Consider the following 12,699-nt stretch of genomic DNA (forward strand, 5'->3'; position numbering starts at 1 on the left):
AAGGTCTATAAATACTAGCAGGCAAGGGGCATGTCTTATTCTCTGTGTACAGTTAACTATACTGTGACTAGAACTTAGTAAGCATTCAATAAATGATTATTTAATGCAAGAATAAGCAACTTCTACAAAAAAAACAAAAAAAATGTGACTAAGTTTTTGAGATCTTGTGCTTCTAATTGAATTTCTAATAGTGAGTACTCAAATAAGTTAACTGCACGTGAATTTAAACAATTTTGTTTACATAAATTTCCCCGCAAAAAACTACTATAACTCATTAAAAAAAATTAAACTCTACAAATTTGACTGTGAACTTGGTCAAGATCAAACCTTGACACTGTGAGCATAAAAAATTGGTCTTCAGATTTTATTTATTTATTTTAAATATTTTATTAATTTGAGAGCCAGAGAGAGAGCCAGACAGCACAAGCAGGGAAAAGAAGGTTCCTGATGCAGGGCTTGATTCCAGGATACCATGATCATGACCTGAGGTGACAGCAGAGCATTTAACAGACTGACCCATCCAGGACTTCAGATTTTAATATATAGGTCAGGAAGTTCAAAATAATTGCAGTTTTGTAAAAGCTCTGAATCAACCACCTGCATTCTATTAATCACGGGGCATTTTGTTAAGTGCATATAGTATCTTCCCTTCTATACATGCTGGTAACATTGTGATTTCCCCATGTTCTGATCATTAAAAACAAAACAAAACATAAAGAGTCTTTCGTTGGCTTTATTGCTTTAATATGCAAGTTAATGTACCTTATGCCAGTGTTACAAAGTAGTTTTAATGTATGAAATTTGGTTGGAAACAATCTAATGCTTAATGATTTTAAATTCAAAGAAACACCACAAACTTCTGATTTCCCTAGAGAAACAATAAATTGGATTCACTGGAGCTAGTGGAGTTATTTTAATCATTTCTCAGCTTAAGAAAGACCCTCTGCCATTATGAAACTAACATAATGTGAAAATTCCCAATGAGGTTATGCTCTTACTAAAACATAATATGTGTGTAATTCATTTATACCTACGAAATTCAAGTGCACTAATAAGGAATGCCTAATAAATAAAGACAATAACCTTCCTCCTCTCCCATTTTCAAATGAACAGATGATTACCACTGATAAGAATACAGACATAATATCATAGGAAGGAACTTCATACAGTAATAGCCAAATAATGTGATTACATACATATTTATGGTAGATATATAATTCAAACATATATAATTCAAACACAGTGAATCTGAGTATCAATGATAGTTGTACTTGGATTACATGTGAAATAAGCAAAATACTTAAAATGGAATTCTCCCCAGAAGAAAATAGGTTAATATACACACGTTATAATTTCTAAAAATTGTTTTCTTCATAGCCTGTTATTTTTGACATTTTGCTCATATTAGCTTATTGTCAGTTCTCATACTGAAATCCACGATTCATGGCTTTGTCTTTAACTTTTTACCCTCACTGCTGTATTTCCAGCACCAAGATCAATGGCTGGCATACAGCTGATAATAAATAAGTAACGAACTAATAACACAATATTTTACAGCAGCTCTCTCACTGATTATACCTTCTTTTCAAATTAAAAACACCCAAAGACACTTCTAATATTGAGAGAACAAAAATAAAAGTTAATTGCCTTCCAAAATATAAGATCAATTATTTTACTTTTCCACGTTTGTAATCTAAATCAATGACACTTATCTACAGATTAACAGGTAGAAAACATTTTTATATTAAAAATACAGTTAGGGGTGCCTGGGTGGCTCAGTGGGTTAAGCCTCTGCCTTCAGCTCAGGTCATGATCTCAGGGTCCTGGGATCGAGCCCGCATCGGGCTTTCTGCTCAGCAGGGAGCCTGCTTCCTCCCTCTCTCTCTGCCTGCCTCTCTGCCTGCTTGTGATCTCTATCAAATAAATAAATAAAATCTTAAAAAATAAGTAAAATAAATAAAAAATAAAAATACAGTTAAACTTCTACCTTTTAGAATATTAAGGAAATATTTGAAGCGGAAAGAAGGAATTTGAGGAATTCAAAGTAACTTGACAAGAAACATAAAAAATCAAATCATACTTTATTTTTCAGGTACATCTAAAATACTATCATAGCATATTAAATTAAAATGAAGCTAGACCATACATGGTCAACCAGTTATCTTTTACTTGGAAGCTATTCATAAAAATGCCTGTTAAAATTAAGTCAAAACTATTATAATAACTACAATTCTTAATGTAAACACGTGAACAAGAGCATGCTGAATGAAATAAATGTACCCACACACTTGAATATATGGCACCAAAAGAATCCATTCTTTCACAATACTGTCCCACAGTTTACCACTTCCAAAAACATGATTATGAGGCAACACTTTACCTTCCCCTTCACTTTACTGAAAGCTTAAAACCTCTGAAAAAATATAGTCTTCAATCTATTTCTAATATACATCTTACAGATTGTTTCAATATGGCATTTAAAATTTTAATGCACGTGAGAAAAAGAAAATAGTAAAAGTACGTTATGTAATTTGAATTTTATTGGGAGAAAGAATGGCATTTGGCTGAATAGTGACTAGGTTTTTATTTTTCACGGATGTACTTACAAATATCAAGAGCCCTAGTGCAGTCCAATGGAAATAACACTTAAAAACTCTAAGAATGATACTATGAGTTCTGTGGGTTGAATAAAAACTCTGTGATACTCACCATACTGTGTAACAAATGCTATACAGCTGTTCACAATAATGGGGACGTCATTTTTGCTGAGCTGCTGATCCTGTAGAGCATTGCCATCTGTACCTGCTGCTTTCTCAATTGCGGTATGCCAGACTGTGAAATCCAACTTGCTATGCCCATGGATGTATAATGTTCTGTAAAGTTTAAAAGCATTTCAAATTATAATTTGGGTGGGTTTTTTTAGTTTTTTTTTTTTATTCTTACTTCTAGACAGATGATCCTTAATACATATAAATGTGATCTTGTCTCATCCATGAGCAGAAAAACCCTCCGTCCACCACTAGCTCCCATTCGAGCTCCCTTTTGCCTGTGTAGTCACATCTCTCCAGGAAGACAGGAAGTTCTCTAAATTCATGATCTCATCTCCCTTACATTTCCTGACCCCTTTTATTTTGTTTCTGAATATGTGAACTGAAACTACTCTGGCCAGCATCATGGGTGACTAGATTTTGCGGCTACATTTTTCAACATTTTTAGAACTGTCAATGATTTCATTTCTTAAAAAAAAAAAAAAAAAAAAAAAAAAAAAAAAAAAAAAAATACATTCTTAAGAAAAAAAAATACAATTTGTTCTGGTTTTTCCTCCTGTCTTCCTGGTCACTCGATTTCCACACAAGCTCACTTCCTCTTTTTGAACCTCAGTGCACTCGCATGAACTCCAAGGACTCTGCAGAGACATGTCATTCATTCAGGTCAGTGGCTTTGTCCCTCTCCTGGAGGTGATAACCACAAATCCCTATCTCCAGGTTATATATGTATCTCACAGATCAGATCTCCATGTGACTGAAAAGCCAGAGCATAAAGCAGTCAAGAGCCTGGAAAATCACCTCCCAAATTCAAATTTTCACTCTGCACTTAATTCCTTTGTGACCTGGGGCAAGTTATCAACCTTCTTTGGGCCACAGTTTCATCAGTGGCAAAATGAAGGTAATTTAATAGTACCTACCTCAACACTCAATGAATGTAACATTAATAACTAAGTAGTAAACCATTATATTAATTAATATTAATTTTTGGACACCCTCATCTTACTGTGCCACAACTATCTCAAAACTTTCTCTTTCTCATACCAAACGGGTACTAAAATTCTCTGCTTATCCCACCAGAAATTTAGGATTAATTTTTTATCTCGCTCTTTTTTTTTTTTTTTTTTTTTTTAAAGAGACAGAGGGTGTGCATGCACACACCTAAGTTGGGGGGTTGGGAGAGAGAATGTTAAGCAGACTCCACAATCAGCTTGTCCAACACAGGGCTCAATCTCATAACCCTGAGCACCCAGGTGCCCCAGGATTAACTGATTTTAAATTGGTTCCTGTCCCCCCCATCCCTATCACTGCCATACGAATTCTGCTGATTTCTTGTTCCTGAATATATTTACTCTGCTTCCTCTTCATTCCAGCATTGTTTGATTTCAGGTCTTCACACTGCTCCTTAAGGTCACTAAAATTCCTCTAGTAAACCTCCTTTCCCACTTCTCCACCTCTCGAATCTCCACTCCTTAGGGCTTCCAGCATGATCTAATATGCAAAACTAATCTCAAGACTGAGAAATGAAACTGATAGAAAGAAACAGAGAGACAAAATAATGAGACAGAGGAATATATTCCTAATGAAAGAACAAAACAAAATCTCAGAAAAACAACAAAACAGAAACAAGCAATCTGCCAGATAAAGAATTCAAAGTAATGGTCATACCACTAAACCATCTTTGCAAGAAATACTAAAGAGGATTCTTTGAGTGGAAAGACCAAAAGTGACAAAGACATAAAGGATTTGAGAATATCTCCAAAAACAACAAAACACATACTAAAATGGCAATAAATAAATATCCATCAATAATTACTTTAAATGTAAATGGACTAAATGCTCTAATCCAAAGACATAGGGTGTCAGAATGGATAGAAAAACAAGACCCATCATTATGCTGTCTACAAGAGACTCATTTTAGACTTAAGGACACCTATAGGTTGAAAGTGAGGGGATGGGGTGTCTGGGTGGCTCACTCAGGTAAGCGTCTGCCTTCAGTTTGGGTCATGATCCCAGAGTCCTGGGATCAAGTCCCACATCAGGCTCCTTGCTCCGTGGGGAGCTTGCTTCTCCCTCTCCCTCTGCCTGCTGCTCCCCCTGCTTCTGCTCTGTCAAATAAATAAAAACAAACCTTAAAAAAAAAAAAGTGAGGGGATGTAGAAACATTTATCACACAAATGGATGTCAAAAGAAAGCTGGAGTGGCAATACTTATATCTGACAAACTAGACTTTAAAAGAAAAGATGGTAAGAAGTGATAAAGAAGGGTACTATATCATAATAAAGGGGACAATCCAACAAGGAGATCCAACAACTGTAAATATTTATGCCCACAACATGGGAGCACCCAAATATATAAACGATCAATAACAAACATAGAGGAACTAATTGATAATGACACAATAATAGGGGACTTTAATACCCCACTTAATCAATAATCTAAACAGAAAATAAACAAGGAAACAATGGCTTTGAATGACAAGCTAGACCAGATGGACTCAAAGTAAGGATCATAATTATGTTTACTAAAATCTAAGGAAAAATGAACACAGGTGGAACTTCAATGAAGAGGTAGAAAATATAAAAAAGAATCAGGGCTCAAGAATATAATAACTGAAAGGAAGTTAGGAATTAACAGCAGATTAAAGAATGCAGAAGAATGGGTGAGTGCAGAGGAATGGAAGACTTGGGAACAAAAATCACCCAAACAGAACAGCAAAAAGAAAAGGTAATTTAAAAAGTGAGCACAGCTTAAGAGACCAATGAGACAACATCAAGTATTCAAATACTTGCTTTATAGGAGTCCCAGAAGGAGAATAAAGAAAAAAAAAAAAAAAAGGGACAGAAAACCTATTTGAAGAAATAATGTCTGAATACTTCCCTAACCTGGTAAAGGAAACAGACCTCCAAGTTCAGGAACAGAAGAGTCCAATATAACATGAACCCAAAAAGACTCACACCAAGACATATTATAACTAGTGTCAGGAGTTAAATCGAGAATCTTAAAAGCATCAAGAGAAAACAACCCCTTACATACAAGGGAACCCCCCTTAAGACTATCAGCTGATTTTATAACAGAAATTTTACCAAACAGAGCAACACGACATATTCAAAGGGCTGAAAGGAAAAAAAATTACAACCAAGAATACTCTACACCCAGCAATATTATCACTCTGAATTAAAGGAGAGGTAAGAAGCTTCTCAGATAAGGAAAAACTGAAGGCGTTCATCAAACCAGACTTAAAAGAAATGTTAAAAGGACGTCTTTATATAAAAAGAGAAGGCCATAACTGAAAGTAAAAACTATGAAACAAAAATATATCTTATTGGTAATGGTAAATATATATATAGTAAAGGAAGTGGGCCTAGCAACTTACAAAGCTAGAATGTAGATTACAGGACAAAAGTAGTAAAATCATCTAGGACTACACAATTAAAGGACACACACGATAATAATGGGTAAAATGTGATGTCAAAAGCATAAAAAGTGGTGGGGGGTAGGCAGTTAAAATGTAGTGCTTTGAACATAACCATTAACTTAAAGCAAATGACTGTACGTTAAGGATATTATATATGAACCTCATGGAAACCAAAAACCAAATATCTATAAAATCTGCACCAAAAAAAAAAAAAAAAAAAAAAGAAGAAGAAGAAAAAGGAATACAAACTCAACACTAAGGACCAAATGTCACAAAATCATAAGGGAAGGGAGAAGAAGAAGAAGAAAGGAACAGAAAAACTACAACAACAACAACAGAAAACAGTAAACAAAATGGCAGTAGGTACATGTCTATCAATAACTACATCAAATGTAAATGAACTAAACGTTCCAATCAAAAGACAAAATGGGGGGGGTGGATTTTCATAAAGACACACACACACACACACATAGAGGGGGGGGAGACATAAAGGAAGACACTGACAGTATATGTATATACATCTATGTATATACGTATATGTTTGAATGAAACATTACTCAGCCATAAAAAAGCCTAAAATCTTGCCATTTGTGACAACATGGATGGACAGAGATGGTATTATACTAAGTGACATATGTCAGAGAAAGACAAATAAATGATTTCACTTATATGTGGAATCTAAGAAACAAAAATAGATATTGACCCTTAGATACAGTGAGTAATATGGTGGTTGCCAGAGAGGAGGATAGTGAAGGGAAAGGGAAAATTGGGGAAGGGTACAAACTAAGTAGAAAATAAGAGGTACAAACATCCAGTTAAAAATAGATGTGACATGAGGATAAAATGTACTGCACAGGAAATGTAAAATATGTAATAATCTTTTAAGGTGACAGGTGGTAGACAGATTTATTATGGTGATCACTTCACTATCTATATGAATGTTGAATCACTACGTGTATGCCCAAAACTAACATTACATGTCAACTACACTTCAATTAAAAAAATTAAAAATGAATTTATAAATAAATAAATGCAAAGCCAATGGCATCATTTCCTAATCGTTTGCCTTCTCCAGCTCTGGAGTTTTCAATATTAAAATGCCTTAATGATCTGGCCCATATTTTCCTCTCCAACTCTGCCAGTCTCCTACATTAAAGACAACAGTTTAAAAAAAAATCACATTTTATTGCAATAAGTATCTCCTGATCTTTGGCTGGCTACTCCAACTCTCCCCCAGGTATACTCCAGATAACCCTCCCTGGAACTCTATCCTTAATGTCCTATTCCTAATGTCCAGATGCTTAGTATGTGTGCCCCTCCTTAATTATGAATAGCTGATTTGCCCTCCATTATACCATCTGTTCTATGCATAAATGTTTGGCTGCTAGAACCCAAACTTGCATAGAGAGGTAAGGAAGAAAGCATTTTCATATGTCTAGTCATGAGCACTATGTGTGGCATTTCGTGGTTCATAATAGTTTTAAAATCCTATCACTAGGTAGAAAAAATTGAGTTTGAAACATAAGTTAAAAGTAATCACTGCTGTATATTTATACCAAAGTAGAACTCTTTGATCTTGATTTCAAACTCTGAGCGGGCTACTTTGGATTCACCCTAAAGAGAAAGAAATGAGCTACATGAACACTAGGTTGTTTTATTTTTTGTATTGTTTTGTTTTGTGTTGGAGGGGCCCTCATCTTACATTCCTGGTAATTCACTAGCCCTAACTTAAAAAGAAAATAAAAGTCCACCTTTCTTTCCTTCAGTTTCTTTTCTATAAATGTTTCTCTAAGAAGATAAAGCTAACAGCACCTTACTAGACACACCGCTAACACTTCTGAACTTCCTAGGACGCCTACTTCCTCCTGGACATGCGTACTTGTAATCTTCATCTTTTGCTTTCTGACACATGTATCAACTGTTCTTATTCTCCACTGCATTAGAGCAACCCTGACCTCCTGTTTCTGTAATTTTCTTTTTGAAGAAATCTGACACTTGTTGTAATAGTGCTGACATGCTCTAGCCTTTCCGTTTATGTCATATCATCAAAAGCCTCTATTGCTGGGTACAATTTGTCTAACTGAAACTATGTAACTCAGGTAACTTCTCTGAGAAATATCAAGCCCCCACATTATGTAGACAATCAAAATTAGGACTTGCTAAATTCAGGAGTTTAGGTAAAGGGAAAGTTTTAATTTTTGTTGATTCTTACATAATTTTTTAACTTGACACTTAAACTCTAAATATATACAAAAAGTATTTGGTATCGGTTGCTTATAAACAAACAGGTACAGTGGGTATTTCAGCAAGCAGTGAAAGAAATCCAAAATGCAACAACCTTCCTGTAATACCAGTATAATTCTGCCGTGAACTGTGCACATTTCGAATTTTAAGTTTTCTTTCTAGTCAGAAGAAATCCCATGATGACAAGTTTAGCTGTCTCCTTGTGAACTAGTGAGGGATAGAACAAGTAATGACAAGTTAACTCCTGAGTCAATTTGTTAAACACTGAATCCTAAAATATGGCATCTAGTGAAATAGATATGTGACATTTAATAGCCTCAGCTCAACAACTTTCTCTGTGATGCTTATCTAATCTCTGTGCCTGGAATAAAGTATCAAAAGATATTTTCAACACAAATGCTGGCCAACTTTTTGATTCCAAGTATTATCAAACAATGATTTTACATTTCTAGATAAGAATTTCAAAGAAATATTTCATTTACATCTGGAAAATTTGAAAAGTTACTTTGAAGAACTCTAACTACAGAGAAATAAATTATTCTAATTATGCACTTCTCAAATATAAATTTTAAAGGGCATTTCAACGTCATATAACGAAACATTCTTATATCTTTATAATGAATCAAGACAGTTCGATAAGACCTAGAAACCAAGCCCCAGGACTTACAAAAACAATTTTCTCAAAATTGCAATATAATAACCACAAAGTGTAGATAGACTATCATACTCGAGCCCAGTCTACTGCCCAAAACCAGAATGTCTTCACAAATAAGATCAATAAATTTGACTGTATTAAAAAAAATACAATTACATAAAGAATGTTTTAAACACAACCAAAAATCTAACAGCATGCCCCACATATATGATTGAAAAAGGGACCATCTTATGCATTCACATAAAAATGAAAACATTGGGGCGCCTGGGTGGCTCAGTGGGTTAAGCCTCTGCCTTCAGCTCAGGTCATGATCTCAGGGTCCTGGGATCGAGCCCCACATCGGGCTCTCTGCTCAGCAGGGGGCCTGCCTCCCCCTCTCTCTCCGCCAGCCTCTCTGCCTGCTTGTGATCTCTCTCTCTGTGAAATAAATAAATGAATAATTAAAAAAAAAAAAAATGAAAACATTGTCTTGTAGCGTAAGTCAGCATTTATTTGGCCATAACTATTTTGCTTTCATTTCTGAAAGATATATTTTTAATTTTTTTTTAAGATTTTATTTATTTATTTGATAGAGATGACAAGCAGGCAGAGAGGCAGCAGAGAGAGGAGGAAGCAGGTTCCCGGCAGAGCAGAAAGCCCGATGTGGGGCTTGATCCCAGGACCTGGGGATCATGACCTGAGCGGAAGGCAGAGGCTTTAACCCACTGAGCCACCCAGGCACCCCTGAAAGATATATTTTTGCTCAATTTAGTATTTTAGGTCAACAGCTACTGGTTTCCTTATTTTGTGAGGGGTTTTTTTTTGGTTTTGTTTTTGGTTTTTTGTTACTTGTTGTTTTGTTTTTCTCCAGCACTTGAGAGGATTTCAATATACTATCTTCTGGCTTGCACTGTTGGTGACAAGACACTCTCATCTTTGTCACCTATATTTAATGTCTTTTTTCTCTTGGTGCTTTTTTTTTTTTTTCCTCACAATGGTTTTCAGAAATTTGATTATCATATGCCTAGGGTTTGCTGATTTGGTACATATGTGGGTTAACAGTTTTTATCAATTTCATATAAATTTGCCTATAATTCTTCAAAGATTTTTTGACTTCTCTCTCCTCCTTCATTTTGGGATTCTAATTAACACTTACATGAGACTGCTTGATATTGGCCCACTGGTCACTGAGGCTCTACTGATTTTATTTAGTCTTTTTCCTCTCCATGCTCTGCTTTGGTAGCTATCAGCATGCTTTCAAGGTCATTGATCTCTTTTTAATGTAGAATCTACAATGGCATTAAGCTGATAGTGAAGTTTTCTTTACAGAGAATGTATTCCTCAGGTTTAGAAATTCCATTTGGTTCTTTTTTTAATTACCCATTTTTCCTCATTGTTCATGTTTTTTTCTACATCTTTGGATACATTTATAAAATTTAATAATTGCTGTTTAGAATCTTTGCTAATTCAATTACCCTTCTCTTCTGGTTCTGTTCCTGTGAACTGACTTGTAGCTTTTCCACAACACTAGTAATTTCAATTATATGCTAGACATTATGAATGCAGAGTGTCAGGACTGCTGTTTTCTCTTAGAGAGTACTGGTGTTTATTTTGGCATCATTTGCCTGTTCGACCCCTGGCAACTAAATTACTTGTGGAGCACTGGGGTCCTTCGGAAGTCTGTTTTTAAGCTTAATAATGAGGTAAAAATAAATCTACCTTTACCCTAGGGCTAGTTTTGCCTTAAATCTATGGTGTTACCTTTTTGGGGTCTCTGCCAATGCGCTGTGTGTGTAATGAGGTCTCACCTTGCTGGATGGGGTGTGAATGCCCTCCAGTGCCCTCTGAGCTCTGGGAACTCTTCAGCTCATAATACCATAGAAGGTGTTTCTGCCTGAACTCTGGGAATCTCATCCAGCAAACATCCAGATCAGTACTGAGCCACATGTGAAAAGAAATGTTTATGAAGATTTCCAAAATTGTCTTCTACATATTTTCCTCTGTTCTAATACGCTCTCTGGAAAATTTTAGCTACTACAGATTCCCTAAACTCCCATTTCTACCTTTGCAATGTAGCAAAACCACCACATTCTGCTTCAATCTCCCCTATCTCTGGGCCAGGGACTAAAAAGTGCCTACAGGTAGAGAGACAAGGTGATCTCAAATCTTACTTCGCTTGTTTCCCTTCTCTCCATAATCACAATCCTGGAATGCTTACTGTCCCAGAGTCTGAAAACAGGTTCATACATTTCGTCCAGCTGTCTAGTTGTTTGAAATGGGAAGTCATGTACCATGCCAGTTATTTCTTCATGGTCAGAAATGGGGGTCTGGCACATTTTCTTTAGTCATTATACCCATAAATCCCTTTTATTTTAATTTACAGAGATACAGTATTTTTCCCCACACCTTCAGATAAGAGTTTGCTGCATAAGAATGGAAGTTTAGCCAGAAGCAAACAAACAATTGTGAAGAAAATCTGCAGATACAGAGACTGTGTCACAAAAATAATGCAGAAAGAAATACTGTTCTAAATATCTTGTTTCCTCTGAAGCCAAAAGTTCAGTAAAAAGTGTCAAAGCACCTAACTCCCCAGGAAGGCAAAGGCTCCATTTTACAATCTCATCTCTGCACACTATTAGGCAATCACCTACAGGAATAGAAGAAACAGCCCTGTTTCAGTCTGCTTAAAACCTTTAATGGTGTTCCACTGGCTGCAGAATAAATCCAAATTCACAATTTAAACAGCAGCATTATTTTTTTAAGTTTTAAAATATCTTTTTAAAAAAGACATCTTCTGGACCCTTGTAAAGAGCCTGCAATCCTTTCCAGAACAAGGCAAATTATTAATTACATTTAACTGATAATACTAATATGGTGTCAATCTATCTTTCCAGGGTCACTGGATCATGCTTCCTCCTCAGGAACTCAAGGTCAAGGCCAACTGGCACTGGCATTGTTCCCTGGCTATCCTATTCCTCTGAACCTCTGAACCTTGTTTCCACCTCCTGGGATACTTCAGTCTCTTAGCCCCCTCATTTTTTTCTACTGAAATCCTACCTAGAATTCTAGATCCAATTAAATAGTCTTCTCTTTAAAAAAATACATACACACACATACATACATATAATTCTGCTCCCATTTATTGAGAAGCGATCTTCTCATTCTTTCGTATGTTTTTAGATAATATCACATTTACTTGTTCATAAGCTTACATTCTAGTATACGGATGGTGCTTTAAACTGAGTAAGAGGAACTTTGGAAGCAAATAATATATACTTTTAAATCTACTTTTGTGTTAAATAGTCATGCATTCCCTATATTATAATTCTATTTAACAAAAAAATGACTTTATAAGTTTGAATAGTCCCTTTCTTTTTGCAAAACCAGTAAGAGGTGGTGAGAGAGAAGAATCTCTTGTTTGTCTTGGCAACATTCAGATTAAACGATCTCTATGAATTAAATCATCAGAAAGTTACAAAAGCAGTCAAGCTGATATTGTGGGCGATCGGCTACTATTTAATTTGCAATTACATGCACAATTTAGAAACCACTTTAAGATAATTCACCCTCCGGAGTATTGCTAACATCTCAGCTGCTTGCAAAATACAATTCAAGAGGGAGGGAAAAACCCATCATAT

At 35.4% G+C, this 12,699-nt stretch overlaps 1 protein-coding gene across 1 annotated transcript in view; it reads right to left on the bottom strand.

Annotated features, from left to right (window-relative positions):
* ARAP2 (ArfGAP with RhoGAP domain, ankyrin repeat and PH domain 2) overlaps window positions 1–12,699 on the bottom strand; it is a 187,313-nt gene that overhangs the window by 71,481 nt on the left and 103,133 nt on the right. Inside the window, 1 exon segment of the mRNA XM_047719085.1 lies at window positions 2,710–2,873. Within this exon segment, the coding sequence (XP_047575041.1) occupies window positions 2,710–2,873 (164 nt within the window).

The sequence above is a fragment of the Lutra lutra genome, chromosome 2 (assembly GCF_902655055.1).
Source record: "Lutra lutra chromosome 2, mLutLut1.2, whole genome shotgun sequence".
In the NCBI taxonomy this organism is placed as follows: Eukaryota; Metazoa; Chordata; class Mammalia; order Carnivora; family Mustelidae; genus Lutra; species Lutra lutra.